General features: G+C 43.8%; 9 protein-coding genes across 9 annotated transcripts; 8 read left to right on the top strand and 1 right to left on the bottom strand.

Moving 5' to 3' along the window:
- Window positions 1-513: 513 nt before the first annotated feature.
- On the top strand, window positions 514-1,718 carry IL334_003911 (uncharacterized protein; the record flags this gene model as incomplete). The annotated part of the gene is made up of 5 exons (XM_062935635.1): window positions 514-666; window positions 729-893; window positions 958-1,356; window positions 1,422-1,525; window positions 1,601-1,718. The coding sequence occupies 5 exons, from the start codon at window positions 514-516 to the stop codon at window positions 1,716-1,718; spliced, it is 939 nt and encodes a 312-aa protein (XP_062791686.1).
- A 503-nt stretch (window positions 1,719-2,221) lies between these two features.
- Window positions 2,222-3,434, top strand: IL334_003912 (uncharacterized protein; the record flags this gene model as incomplete). Its single annotated transcript, XM_062935636.1, has 5 exons — window positions 2,222-2,359; window positions 2,433-2,603; window positions 2,696-3,070; window positions 3,155-3,258; window positions 3,317-3,434. The coding sequence occupies 5 exons, from the start codon at window positions 2,222-2,224 to the stop codon at window positions 3,432-3,434; spliced, it is 906 nt and encodes a 301-aa protein (XP_062791687.1).
- Window positions 3,435-4,131: 697 nt separating this feature from the next.
- Window positions 4,132-5,218, top strand: IL334_003913 (uncharacterized protein; the record flags this gene model as incomplete). Its single annotated transcript, XM_062935637.1, has 6 exons — window positions 4,132-4,142; window positions 4,202-4,239; window positions 4,344-4,363; window positions 4,473-4,862; window positions 4,929-5,023; window positions 5,101-5,218. The coding sequence occupies 6 exons, from the start codon at window positions 4,132-4,134 to the stop codon at window positions 5,216-5,218; spliced, it is 672 nt and encodes a 223-aa protein (XP_062791688.1).
- Window positions 5,219-5,691: 473 nt separating this feature from the next.
- Window positions 5,692-6,881, top strand: IL334_003914 (uncharacterized protein; the record flags this gene model as incomplete). The annotated part of the gene is made up of 5 exons (XM_062935638.1): window positions 5,692-5,832; window positions 5,920-6,078; window positions 6,144-6,509; window positions 6,567-6,685; window positions 6,764-6,881. The coding sequence occupies 5 exons, from the start codon at window positions 5,692-5,694 to the stop codon at window positions 6,879-6,881; spliced, it is 903 nt and encodes a 300-aa protein (XP_062791689.1).
- A 642-nt stretch (window positions 6,882-7,523) lies between these two features.
- Window positions 7,524-8,491, top strand: IL334_003915 (uncharacterized protein; the record flags this gene model as incomplete). The annotated part of the gene is made up of 4 exons (XM_062935639.1): window positions 7,524-7,667; window positions 7,739-7,882; window positions 7,942-8,322; window positions 8,384-8,491. 4 exons carry the CDS (start codon window positions 7,524-7,526, stop codon window positions 8,489-8,491), a joined length of 777 nt encoding a protein of 258 aa, XP_062791690.1.
- Window positions 8,492-8,865: 374 nt separating this feature from the next.
- On the bottom strand, window positions 8,866-9,870 carry IL334_003916 (uncharacterized protein; the record flags this gene model as incomplete). Its single annotated transcript, XM_062935640.1, has 5 exons — window positions 8,866-8,931; window positions 9,111-9,197; window positions 9,386-9,583; window positions 9,708-9,766; window positions 9,837-9,870. The coding sequence occupies 5 exons, from the start codon at window positions 9,868-9,870 to the stop codon at window positions 8,866-8,868; spliced, it is 444 nt and encodes a 147-aa protein (XP_062791691.1).
- Window positions 9,871-10,226: 356 nt separating this feature from the next.
- IL334_003917 (uncharacterized protein) lies at window positions 10,227-11,493 on the top strand (the record flags this gene model as incomplete). Its single annotated transcript, XM_062935641.1, has 4 exons — window positions 10,227-10,380; window positions 10,470-10,567; window positions 10,649-10,878; window positions 10,965-11,493. 4 exons carry the CDS (start codon window positions 10,227-10,229, stop codon window positions 11,491-11,493), a joined length of 1,011 nt encoding a protein of 336 aa, XP_062791692.1.
- Window positions 11,494-12,222: 729 nt separating this feature from the next.
- On the top strand, window positions 12,223-12,955 carry IL334_003918 (uncharacterized protein; the record flags this gene model as incomplete). The annotated part of the gene is made up of 4 exons (XM_062935642.1): window positions 12,223-12,324; window positions 12,410-12,467; window positions 12,623-12,724; window positions 12,909-12,955. 4 exons carry the CDS (start codon window positions 12,223-12,225, stop codon window positions 12,953-12,955), a joined length of 309 nt encoding a protein of 102 aa, XP_062791693.1.
- Window positions 12,956-13,360: 405 nt separating this feature from the next.
- On the top strand, window positions 13,361-14,213 carry IL334_003919 (uncharacterized protein; the record flags this gene model as incomplete). Its single annotated transcript, XM_062935643.1, has 4 exons — window positions 13,361-13,390; window positions 13,465-13,549; window positions 13,645-13,813; window positions 13,937-14,213. 4 exons carry the CDS (start codon window positions 13,361-13,363, stop codon window positions 14,211-14,213), a joined length of 561 nt encoding a protein of 186 aa, XP_062791694.1.
- Window positions 14,214-14,264: the final 51 nt, after the last annotated feature.

A 14,264-nucleotide genomic window follows, 5' to 3' on the forward strand; every position in this document is an offset into this window, starting at 1 on the left:
CACATCGAATACAAATACACAGCTAGTTATCAACAGGATTGCCTGGAACATCACGATACTTCAACTGTCCGAGCATTTTCTGCTGCCCCAAGAACACGAAGGAAAGTCGTATAATATCCGTCTCTGCTTTGATGGACATTCCAATATCATGTGCCGTTTTGATCGCTTTTGTCGGAACCGAGTATCGTGATGGATGAGGAGGGAGAATCCCTCTTTAGCCCTCAGACACGGTGTGTGAGGTGAGAGAGGAAAGATCTCGATCAAAACACATTGAACTACAAACAGATCTATTTCATCACCACACAAACCGCTTCCTTCCCATCAGAAGACTGTTTGTATGGGTCCAAGCCATGAAAGGACAAGCGTACGAATTGACATATACGCATCAGAGAGCATACGATTCTCTGCATCATCCATCAATCAGTCTCATACGTTTTTTTTTTAAACTCACTTGGTATCTATCCCTCAGTGTCTCGCACATGTAAACACAAAGACAAACGTAATTTCACTGAAATGGTCCTCATCTATCACCTACTGCTAGTTGCTGTGAGCGGATGTGTTATGTTCGCTCAAGCATCCAACGTTCTTATCGGCTGCTACTCCTATCCAAATGCTCTTCAAGGACAGAGTATGACTTTGCTGCCTGATCCCAACAGTAGTTGTATGGTGAGTCGTCTCCATCATAGACATTCAGAGAACGTGACTAACCCTTGATACACCTTTATCAGTCATATTGTAATGAAAGAAACCAAGTCTACTCATATGATCATATTCAACCATCAACCACTGGAACAGGCAATGACAATTATTGCTATTGTACCGCGACTGCTCCTTCACAAAGCTACATGATTGATGATGCACTCTGCCAAAACGGAGATCCCACTACAGTAACAGTGAGTGTAAAGATTGGAAGCTGGTGGCATTGACGAGACATTTGACTGACTCATCTTCGTCAAGGTTTTCGCTAATGTTCCAGGTCGACGTATGACAGATGGACTTGATAGGACATGTTGGGATCTAGATCCAGCACCACCACCCGATGCGACTGTCAACACAGCTTTAGAATGTATGGCGATATGTCCAAGATATGCCATAGTAGTATATCGAAATAGGGACAGCTCTACCAACTGCTTTTGCGAAGGTTACAGATGGTTTGAAGAATTAGTACCCACGACATGCAGAACAAATGTTATTTTCCCATATGAGATGTGGAATGATCCTCCTGTAACCCCCTCTGCTTTCGTCAAAAGGCAAGAGAAAAGGAGATTAGAGTTGGAGCAGGATCAGAAGAGAGACGTCTGTCCAAGTAGATTGACAGGTTGTAACGTGATTGGAGGTGATGAATTGAGCTATGAAGTGAGTTCTGACAGAGCCTTGTATTACCCGACCTCCAAGTTGTTGCTTATAGGATATGAGTATAGTGCATTGACACGGAAAACGAGCTGGAAGCTTGTGGCGGCTGCATCAACGGCGAATTTACGTTTGAACCTCCTATTAATACTACTTCTTCATTGACCGGCATTGAGTGAGTCTTTCACGCCTTTCTACGAAGTCCATCGGAATTAGCTTGGTGATTTTGAGCTGAATATTCTATACATAGCTGCACGTCTCTTCCTGGAGTGTCTGCGGACGGTGTAGCATGTACGGGAGGTCATTGCTTGATATATGCTTGCGAAGACGGGTTCGAGCTTGAAGAAGGAGACTGTATTCCCTTGTAATAGAATCGTACGAATCGATCGGTGCTCAATCTATATCAGAACTAAATTATAATCAGATTTGCAGTATGCATATCCATGTGTTTTGAACTGATCAAGATCATGCTATGATTGTTTTCTTTTTCAGTGGCACATACTATATTTGTACCCATGAATATGTGAAACTGATCCAGGTCTTCCCATGGGCATACAGCTTACCTCAGGCTTGATTGTATATAAAATCATATCCCCCGTTCTTGGACAAGGCACTGATCCATGATCACTCAGCTGACCTATTCCCGTAGCATCTAGACGGATCCCGACCAATTGGAACTCCGTCAAGGTCAAGGTTTGATACGCGACATGGGAGATCTCGGCGATCAATCAAAAACACATCAGACAACTGAGAGGAACCGAGTAAGGAGCAGCACTTAGACACATGCACATGCCGATTCTTTTATGGTCCCATGCGTATATATGGTCGTGCTTTCTTTCAAATTTGCGGGTAACAACGATACGTCACTATAATGTTTTGCTGCGTTCTTCTGCTCTTAGCTCTTATTGATTCTGTCTGGAGTTATGCTTATGTGGGATGCTTTTCGCGACCACAAGTCTTGAATGGTCAAGTCGCCGAGTGGCAAAGTGATGATTCCCCATGGTGTCCTGTGAGTTTCACGAATCTGGCTTTGTCAAGTTTGTTGAGACTCACTGATTGATCATACTCCAATGATACTGTAGGACTTATGCGCATCTCAAGGTAAATTATATGCATACCATTACTCTCAATGGCGAGGGGGACCAGGAATCGACCAATTTTGCCTTTGTACGAATTCAGCTCCTGATTATCAGTATATGACGAATGGTTGGGAACCATGTGATCCTGGATACGATACTCCCGGCGATGTTGGGGTAAGTGATCTCAATTGCACTGTTAATCACTTGCTTGGTCGTTTACATCGTGCGTAGAAGAGATTACTTATCTGCATGTAAACGACATTCAGGTAACTGCAATCACACCATCATGGAACTTTATACACTCTTACCCTCCACTTGATGTCCCTCAATATAGTATTCCCGTAGACGATGTTTTTGATTGTTTCTCCCTATGCTCTAACAGCCAATACGCGAGGATGTACTTCATCGAAGATAACAGTCAAGGTGAATGCGCCTGTTACGATAACGATGATTTGTGGAGCAATGAACCTTTCACAACCTGTCGTTACAACGATTTTAACATCTGGCAAAGATCAATTAGTCCTAGTGCTTTTGCGAAAAGACGTAATCATGGAGCGAAAAGATTGGATCAGAAAAAATCGTTTTGTCCAAAGGGGTTGACAGCTTGTAGCGTTATTGAAGGGGATTTGCGAGGCTATGAGGTGAGGCTTCCGGATCTCTCACCCATTTCAAACCAAATGGAACACCTGCTGCTTAAATCTGATCACTAACCTGCTTTCCACTAGTGCGTCGATACTGCTTCTGATCTGGAATCGCGTGGCGGATGTTCTCTGGGCCAACATGAGATAGGACAGCCTGATCCATCAGACCTTTCTCCTTTGGGCATCGGGTAAGACCATCAGCGATGCTGCATATGGATCGTGAAGGCTAATGTACTTATTGCATAGCTGCACTGCAATCCCCGGTGTCGTTGTCAATAGCGTCACCTGCCTGGAGGGTACATGTTTCATTGGAGCTTGCGAAGAAGGCTTTATCCTTCAACACAATTCCTGTCTGCCGACTTGAAGCATCGCGTGAGTATCCCTCGACTCAGGGAACAATCAGATCTCGTTTGTGTATGTGCATCCGGGAGTAATCGTATTGTGTTTTGGAATGGACGATCCAAGTATGTGTATGCATGCTGTGTAGCACACAACACGACTGTGATAAAGCTTAATGCAATGTGTGGATTTATATGCATTGATCGTTACTGCTGGATTGACACCTCCGCTGTCCCCACCGAGGTCGTATGGCCGCATCAAAAGTGATGCAGCTGATACTGATGAGTATGCTCGCTTGAGATTAGTGATGTCTAGCGGAATCAAGGTGTCCTGTATAATCATGAAGCCGCAAAGCCGATAACGGCTGTGAATAAACATGACTTCCTCATTCTCCGTGCGGGACAATGAGAGATCAGAAGGTACTTTCACACGCAGACCGCATCGACCTCTCCCAATAAGTTCCCTTCCACACACGTATTGAGTTGTACATATACATTAGTGAGTTCCACTTATGTCAAAGCCTAATCCAGTACACAACCATATGATAATACTTATCATACCACGACCGCGCAATAAGTACTGTCTTCAAATGTTTCACACCTCACTTGTTCTGCTAGGCAGCCTTTTGACTTTATTCACGTTGGTTAACGGCAACTATATTGGGTGTTTCTCTCGCGATGTCTTTGGCGGAAAGTCACCAAAAAATATTGCCGCTTCAGAATATGGTTGTCAGGTAAGGGACATCAAACCTTCGTTGAGCATAATCGTACTGAATGTATAAAGTAATTATAGGAAACATGCGGTCAAGAAGATACCTTGTATTCGTACCAGTATGCGGAAAGTCTGTACACGCAAGATTACAAACTTTGGTGTCTTTGTACATACGATGCTCCTGATCCTCATTATCTTATAGATGGATGTCATATCTGAACAGGAACTGATACAGATGTCTCAGTAAGTCTCGTCTTTTTTTCTTTTCACCAACACTTCGGGTGTCAAGTAGATATATCTGTATGTGACCTGTAAGCGGATGATAAGGTTGTATTGATCATTCTCGCAATAGGTTATCGTTCCATCTAAATTCGCGAATAATTTCGTTTGGTACAATTGTCATTCATATTCACCGGATGATCGGGGAAGGGATGTTGCTGATGCGAGGCAATGCTGGCAAATGTGCGATACCTATGCTTGGGCAGGAGTGGTATATGATCCCATTGATCTGGGACGAGTCTCGTGTACTTGCTATGATTACAACGATCATCCTTGGTACGGTACCCCGGCAACCGCTTGCCTTCCTGGTGCATGGTTCATCTATAACCATGATCCTTATGCTAGCGCAGCGGTCAGAAGGAGATCGAGGGAAAAGGATATTCGGTCGAATGCGCATTCGTCTCTTTGCCCTGAAGGATCGTCCGCTTGTAATATCCTGGATGGGAGCGGATTGAGCTATGAGGTTAGTACATTCCCTATAACCATCTCAGTCGCCTAAGCTCAGTAATCATTCTGAACTGTCTCCTAGTGTATCGACACCAATCAAGAGATTGAGTCATGTGGAGGGTGTACAAGTGGTTCCTTCCGTCCTATCGACATTCCTGAGGAGTCTGAAGCTCAAGAGTGAGTGCCACCTTCGACCTAGACAAGTCTTCTTGAATCTCTATGATTTATGTCGAGCTTCACTGATAATCACTTAGCTGTACGTCCATACCCGGAGTCGCTTTAGGTGGCGTTACCTGTCTTGCGGGTCGCTGTATAATATCTCATTGCCAAACGGACCACGTTCTGGAAGAGAATACTTGTCATCCCGCGTAATCTGACCTCATTATTTGTCACATATATGTAAGGCTATCTATATACCCATGTAACCGTTATATGCATATGTACAGTCCTAGTCAATCATGCCAGTAAATTAAGAAGATGAAGCCTTCTAAAGATAAAGCAGAAGGCTTAAGGTGAATTTGCCACTCAGACGGGGTCGGTAGTAGATAACGTCATTTTGGCTCCCACATCATCATCAGTGTTCCCCATCCATCACCCCATATACACTTCGGTACTTCGGCTTGGAGAAGGATTCGATGCGATTCTTAGACTGAGCCTTGAGTATCGTACAGTAGAGCAAGACAGAATGATCGGCAGAAGCAGAAAAATGATGTGTCCCTTATCTCCTCTTGGTTGCAGCAATACCTTCTGACGTTCTTGCCACTCACAGCTTGTATCTTATGGTGGTCACACCCTCAATTGCAACTTGACAGGTACGACCGCTCAATTCTTGAATCATCGATAATATGAAGCATACAGCCACTGCTGCAGTCCTCTCTGTCCTCTTCAGATCGGCGTATGCCTATGTGTATGTAGGTTGTTTCGATCCTCAAATTTTGCCTGAACAAGATGGTCTGTTGTACGATGATTATCTCGATGATTGTCCAGTGAGTGTAGCCTTATGGTCACGAGATGAGTGACCGCTTTCTCCTAGATGATTGCGAGGCACCGACACTGATATATGATGTTCGTAGGATCTATGCCGTGTCAATGGCACTGCATACTCGTACTCGTGGCCTAATCCAGAAGATCAGGGTGATTTCCCCACAACAAGAATATGTCAGTGTGGGAATATCCAACCTAGTGGGATCTACTTAATCCCCACAAGTCTTTGTGATTATCCTTTTGTCGAAGTGAGTGATCCATGTACCAGTCAGCTGTATGGCGATGTCCCATAGTTTCACGCTAAGATAAGCAGGTGTATTATCTCCCTTCCCCGGGCGATTGGTCATATTCCGGTTGTCTCTACAACGGCACATTCGTGCCAAATCCAGTAGACGATTTAGTGGAATGTCTAATTCAGTGCGCAGGATTTCCAACTGCCTATGTACTTTACATCGATAGTACCATTTCATGTTCTTGTTCATGGGACTTACCAGATCCCGAAGCCTTACAAACGATCTGTGGCATAGGTGATCTCGTGGTCTATTCCGAAACGGTTTTACCGAGTTCATTCGCTAGAATCAGTGCTACATCAAGAAAGTTTGTCGCAAAAGGTGACGAGTTGTGCCCTAGAGGTTTACGAGCATGTAGCGTATGGAAATCTACGGAAATGGCGTATGAGGTGAGTGTCGCACATGTACATGAATCGTGGCACAAACCAGAAATACTGAATCTGCAGAAGTGTATCGACCTCGAAACGGAACTTGAATCATCCGGTGGATGTCTGCACGGTCAGCTGGAAATGACGAGCGGTTTAGTAAACGTGATTACCAGGACAGATACTAATAAGGGAGTAGAGTGAGCGGTATTTCCCATATTGAGCATGTCGCCGTTAGTTCAAAGTTAAGCTTACCTTATGCTGCTCAACTGACATAGTTGTGCATCTCTACAAGGCGTTCGGCCTGACGGAGTCACTTGTCTGAGTGGAGCATGCCTTATCTTCGCTTGTGAAGAGGAGTATACCTTGCAGAACAACTTGTGTTTGCCTCGTTAACTAGATGTATAGACATACTTGTAGTGCCCACGGACAGTGGGCGTTGTTGAATGAATGGTAGACGAAGAAAGCTCCTGCATAATTGCGTACTTTGCCCGAATTGCCAAATTCGATTTACTGTAGCACCGGCTCAGTTTGGAATTGATTATCTAAATATCCTAAGAAATCAACTCATCCGCCTGACAACCATTAAGTTTCGACAGATCTATGTCTTGACAACGAAGTTGTACATCACCATGCCAGAGAAAAATTGATTCCCGCTCTATTTTCCTTTGATAATGAAATGTGCGGAAGCGAGTTATGACCGAAATCTGAGATTTGCTCGATTTGAGCTATAGACCTTTTTGTCAGTCCTTACACAAAGATGCACGCCATCAATACGCAATAACTTATCTGTATGATGGAAACGAAGATTCTCGCTAAGAACACATGGTCTACCATCAAGATATACTGCTCTCCGGGTCTACATGATGTGAATGTTGACGATCAATTTTCGCCTCCCATCATTCTGACTTGGCATTTTCTCGATTTCGCGCTTGCCCCATGTATATATATACTGCGCAGGTCTGACCCTCAACCTCAACCCTTCCAGCCTACCCCTTCTTTATCACAATATACAAGTAGATTCTTCCGCACCACACTATGATTACTATTTTGCCCTCCATATTCCCCTTATTGTTCTCAGTCACCTCGGTATATGGTTCCGCTTATACTGGATGCTTCGATCCCAAAGCGTTGAGAGGTGGCGGCGGTGTCATCTATGATGATCGAACCGACAACTGTCCAGTAAGTGAACATAACTCTCTCAATACAGACCAGAGATTTAGATGTTCACTTTCGTTCAACTATGGTGGGAGTTGATCAGTCCTGGTTATGCGCCTTACTCCAATTCATGGCGGTACGTCGAACAAAGTCATATTTATGCTTGTAGAGGATGGGAAGTCGCACTTGAACCACAATTCCTCGTTGGTGATCGTCAATGTGGATATCCTAATGTCAACGTGAGTAATCAATGCATTGAGGCACGACGTCTGACGAATTAATGAACAATGTTTTCTAGGAAACGCTCATTGATCCTCCAGGACAGTGGACGTGGGCAGGATGTTGGTTTCTGGAACCTTCACCAAACTGGGTACAAGTGGCGAATATCTCAAATTGCCTCGCGCATTGTGCAGCTTCTCCTTATGCTTATTCAAGATATAATTCTGATCTTACCATTTCGTGTTTATGTTCACGGTCTCAGCCACCTTACGATTACCCTCAGGATTGTGGCTATGGGGATAATTTCTGGTATACAAGACCTGTATCACCCAGTGGATTCGTCAAAAGACAACGAGAAAGAAAGGAAAAACTCAGGAGAGATGGTCAGAAAGTCATAGGACTGTGTCCTGATGGTGCTAAGGCTTGTAACGTTCCTGGAAGTACCGGTACCAGTTATGAAGTGAGTTGTTACACTTCTGCATGTCCTTGTTCAGTGTTTTGATGTGGAAGGAAATGATTAGTGCATCGATATCGAGTATGAGTACGAGTCTTGTGGTGGATGTGTCCACGGTGAATTCAATGAAGATTCATCTGATGATCTCAACATCACCGTGACTGGAGTCGAGTAAGTAATCCATACGATATCATGCCTCGTAGACCCGCACAGCTGAAAGAACACTACTATGTGCTGCACCTTACTTCCTGGTGTAGCCATAGGAGCAGCCAGTTGCGAGAACGGCCAGTGCCGTGCTCAATCATGTGAAGAAGGATATAAACTGGTGGAAGGGTTGTGTGTTGCTCAGAAACCGAAGATGTAACTGTACAGTAAATATGATCAAAATTCTCATACCACCCACATAATTTTGAGACTATCAATCAGTAGGAGTATCATCTGTCACTTCATGCAATCGAACATGCACAAAAAATCAAAAATCTTCAGTATGATGAGCATACACGAAACTTGGGAAGTTAAGAGTGCATGTGTGGTATTTTAATAGATGGTCTAGTCGAATTTTGATCGATCATAATTGGCCCCTCCTGCACGTCGTAGGCGGGTAACAACGTCGTCCTGTGAAATATCGGCGCATAACGCAGGAAGACAGTTGTGAGGGTAAAGAGAGGTGTGAGTAAGCAGGAGAGGACGGAAAGTGATCAATGACGTGTAAAAGGCAATGGGAAAACAGAACACAATGTCACTGAATTAGCCTCATCGACATTGGAAATATGTGTATCAAAACCTCGACTTACCTGTTTAAGATCAGCTGGTGTAGATGCTGATACCTCAATGGAGTATGCTCGCAGAACGTTCTTCACATCCGCAAGATGAACTGATACCTAATACGAATGGTAAAACATTAGCCTTTTTTTCATTACTACCCCTCCTCAAGCTTTGGTTCTGAAGAGTGATGTTATATTATCAATGAATAAACAATGTATCCACTACATCATTCCGGAATGAGATGGACAGTGCTCGTGACTTCATCAAAAAGCGTGGTTGTAGATATCTCAATAAGTGGGCTCACCTTTGCTCTTCTCATAATCTTAACATCTTCTCCAATCCAAATGATCAAAACGAATTTCTCCCTGAAAGAATGTTCATCATTGACATATTTGACCTTTGCGTAAGCGAAGGATGCTCTTGAAGGTTTGAATTGCTGAGCTAACTCCTCAACATCTCCTGTACCTGTCGCTGTGAGTGTTAGAGCGTTTGATTTATCGGACTGTGCCATTACCCATTTAAAGGAAATGATCAGTATTGGATTTACGCAGAAAAAGATACGCGTACGTATCAACCATTTGTATTCCAACTACGTGGTAAGAGTTGATAAGAAATTTGGGATTCACCTCGTAATCTAACAGTAGCCATGTAGTCTCATCGTTGTTCGTTCTGATCTTCTCATAAGCTATATTGACAATGTCATTAGCTTCAAATCCGTAAACACCTACAAGACGCGTGCTGAACTCTCAACGCACCTTCGGCAATCTTAGGGTCCTTTACGTCGGCCATGGTGAATACAAGGGGGATTTAGAGGAGTCGGAAGATATGTTCACAAGACAGGGAGTGATATATGTTTGATCAGATTATGATAGTCTTATCCGCGATTGAATGGAATACGTCGAGGAGCTCTGGTATGATAGCAATGATTCAACGATATGATACCCAGAGACATCACTTGAACTTTGATATTCAGGGTAATAAGCTTTGGTCGGCCACGTGGTGGATATACTCGAGTGTTCAGCATGTTCCTGATACCTTTCCAGCTGTTCCGTCAAATTGATTAACATTCAGCACCTTTTGTAGCAACTGTTCAAAGGTCTTTCTCACTTGACCAACCACAGTCTCCATTAGTGCCAACCTACTACATGTCCGTCCCTCACGGAAAAGTGGTCTCAACCGAGACTGCCGCTACACCAGAGGTGGGAACTCTCACCTCTCTCCTCACACATCCGTTATTACAAGATCCGAAGTTCGTTGCTGCCGCGGGAGGCCTGGTAGTGCTCCTTCTTTTCCTTTCTTGTGAGTTTTGAAGGGCAGAGAATACAGTGTGGGGTATCCGTTTCTATCGGTTCGGCTCTGATATAATGTCTTTTCGTGATGAACGATAGTGTTCCGATCAGGGAAGAAAACATCACGGCGTTCTGGTCCATCGACAATACTACTAGTTGGTTCAAGTGATGGAGGAAAAACATCTATATTCACAAAGGTACGTACATTATCCTGTATGAATGCATAATAGGGATAAATGCTGATCGTACCATCATCATGGTTCTCATTGATCAAATAGCTCGTTCAAGGTATATATCCTCAAACACACACTTCCATCCAAGCATCCTCCACGACAATCTCATTCCCTTCACCTGATTCTGATGGACAAGTAAAGCCAATCAAGCTGGTCGATCTACCTGGACATCCCAGACTTCGAGATGAACTCAAGAAACACGTAAAAGATGCTAGTGGTGTTGTATTTGTAGTTGATGTTCAAGCTTTAGTGAGGAATTCAGCTTCTGTTGCAGAGTGAGTAAAACCTCATTTCTCGTATTTCTCAGTCTAGGCGAGATAGGCAAATAGCTCATTGCAGCCAAATCTACTTGAATACTTAGAGAGCTCCCTCCAATTTTGATCGCTCTATCGAATCTTTCTACAGCTTCTTCGTCGTATGAACCAATCAAATTTCTCATCTTGGCACATAAATCAGATCTTCTCGTTAGACCCTCCCCGCCTACCACACGTTCACCACCTGACATTCCCGAGGCAAGCTTGACGACAGCCAGAGAAAGAGTCAAGTCGATCTTGACCAGAGAGTTGGATCGACTAAAGTCATCCAGAGGTGGAAGTGGTGGGAAGATAGAAGGGATGGGCAAAGTTGCTGGTACATCAAATGCAGGATTTTTCAGTAAGATTCTCGGATTCGGAGGTGGATCAGTGGATGTGGGTGGACAAGGTGATGAAGGTGAAGATGAAAGTTTGATTTGGGGTGGTAAAGGACCTTTCAAGTGGGAAGATGTGGAAGGCGTCGAGATTGAATGGGGAGCAAGTGGATTAGGGGTGGTCAGTAATGGACCAAATGACCAAGAGAAAGGAGAAGGTAATGGTTTAGATGAATTAAGGAGATTCATCTGGGAAGTATAGTCTCCGGTCTTTTATAGGGTACATCTGGGGTAATGCATGTGAAGTGTTGAAGCTGGATATGTAATTTCCGCGTTCCTATCAGATGATTCCAAGCTCCGTGGCACGGCTGGGGGTCAGAGTCGTATGTGCGTTGCCATTGAATCGCTCATTGACTGCTCAACGAATTGCGATCATGGCGAAGCCTCCAAATTTCGCATAACTGCTTTGATTCAAATATGCAAAACCCGTCCGTCATTGGCTTCTACGGGGACAAATCGTACATTTCGAGTCAGCAACTATGTTTCGTGGTATAGCTTGATCGATTGTTGAGATGCAGGAAGTACATCTCTGTACTCGCCCATCATCAATTGGATGAGCTTATACAATCAACTCTGCTACAAAGTGATATGCACCACTCGTATTTCTACTGCAGACAGCCCTTTGAGAAACTGGCAGTATGACGTCACCGAGCTTTTTCACCGTACACTTGCCACTTCCGTGTCGTTTCGCCACCTGCACAGCTCCTCCTTCCATCTCATGAGACGTTGATATTTACTTATATACTTTATTCAGAATCTAAATTGGCTTTGCTACTTCTCTCTATATAATTCCACATCAATCCCTTGTCCGTGTTTTCAATTTGACCCTTACCTATTGATACATACGAAAATCACCAATCAGATACCTTTTACTATAATCTAACCTTTATTTTTCCCAAACAAACTTTCAAAGGACTAAATCATCGTCAAAATGGTTCGAGGTTCAGACATCATCTTAATTTTGGTCGCTATCATCTTCCCTCCTCTCGCAGCAGCGATGATCACTGGATGTAGTTGCGACCTACTCATCAATGTAAGTCTTACTGGTGAAACGCATCCTTTCTGGACGTTTCATGCGTGATCAGCGGAATGTCGTGTGGACTGACTTATCGATATAGATCTTATTGACTTTTTTGGGTTACTTGCCCGGTCATTTACATGCTTTCTGGTTGATCTGTGAGTTCCTTCTCACTTTCTCAAAGCTTAACATTAGGTGGAGGTTTACCCGGGTACGGGTGAAAGGCAAAGAATGACTGTCTGGAAGTTTACGCTCCTTCATGTTGGTGACTAATTTGGTCGCACTTTTGCTGACTATCCTTTCGATATCACAGACAAGAAAATCAAAGCAGAGGAATCTTTCGGTCCAGGAGGATACACATACCTTGGTAACGGCAACTTTGTAGGAAATGGACCTGGTGTCGTCGGAGCTCCTCGTATGTTCGGTTCTTCCTTACCCATCTCTTGTCAACTCTCACTGTTACTGCCTCCCTCCCTTTCTTCCCCTCATGATCACTGCGTCCTCCTAGCTTTGACACCCTCGTCGTCAACTACAACCTCATCTGGAATGTAGCTTCTTCCGGCGCTCTTGGATTGAATGCTGACGAACACCTATCATAGCACCTCCTCATGGACATCAACAACAATATTACGGTTCCACTCAGTAAAGGGAGCGGCCAACAGAAGCTTTGCTTTGGGTCTACCTCAAAGAATGGATAGACAACGTTATAGCGGATGAAGGGGGATATCCTGAGATAGAAGAACTAGGAAGAATAACGCGAATTATAGTATTGCTCATGCAAATCATATATGTCATGAGTAAAAGCTATTCAGTTCACGGACACAGTCAAATGACGCACTGTCTTCCCCTACATGGTCCGAGCGTAATATAAACCCTTTTCTCATCAACATCAAAGGATACATGTTGTCCTCTGCCATTCACACAGAAATAGGAAGACTTGTGCCATTCATTCTGCATCAACTCTTTGATATCATACTGAACATTCATCTTGCCAGGTTACTTCCATATCCAGTGTCTTACCCACAACTACTGATTAAAGACTGTTCAAAAAATGAGTCTCTGGCAATCTGCTCCGATGCATGTGAGTTTTGACTCTCCGTTACTCTTTCTTTTTCAAGTATCGGCGTGAAACTGATTTGACTTTATACGACCAAGTGGCAAACTTATACCACATCCGCCCCACTTACACCACAATTAGAAGAATCGTTTCGTCGTCAAGCTGCTTCAGCTTTTGCTCACTGTGAGTCGTAAAAACACCCCACCACGTATATGGCTGAAAATGAGATGCTTGATTGCTCACTTCCGATGACAATATACGGTATATGCTATACATAGCAAATCAAACAATGGGATATTCAGTTTCATCCTCTTTCACAACTCATAATGGTATAACGACCGGTTCTACACAATTACAAGTTGGAAAATCAACACCTTGGTCTCCCGCTGAGATCGATTCGGTGGAAAGGTATTTGGTGGGATTGATACCTCCAGGTCAGCTAATTGGGTAAGCGTCAAACATGACCTGAAAATCCAATTATGTAGATTCAGTACCGGTGAAAAGGAAGAGAGAATTGACTACGATGTCATCATGATATTGGATGGAGACTGACTCTTCCTTCGATAATAGACCTTCAGGAAGACCAGTAGGATATATCGGATTCCCTTCAGAGCAAGCTACTCCATCCAGAATGAAAAAAGCCAAGAATCATACAAAGGCACCTTCTATCACTTCTCACTCATCGACAATAAGCGAAGCTGGAACCGTACCGCCATCCAAGCTACCCATCTCTCCTATCAGTCCGGTTCATTCCACTCATGTCCACTATGAGGATCACGATCAATCGCAATCAGGAAGCAGTCTTAGGACGTTCACAAGAAAGTTTTCCAAGAAGAGATCTACCTGAATCCATCTTTTTACGCAACGAGTTCCAGTTCGAGTTCGAGTTCGAGTTCCA

This window comes from Kwoniella shivajii, chromosome 5, assembly GCF_035658355.1.
Source record: "Kwoniella shivajii chromosome 5, complete sequence".
Classification (NCBI taxonomy): Eukaryota; Fungi; Basidiomycota; class Tremellomycetes; order Tremellales; family Cryptococcaceae; genus Kwoniella; species Kwoniella shivajii.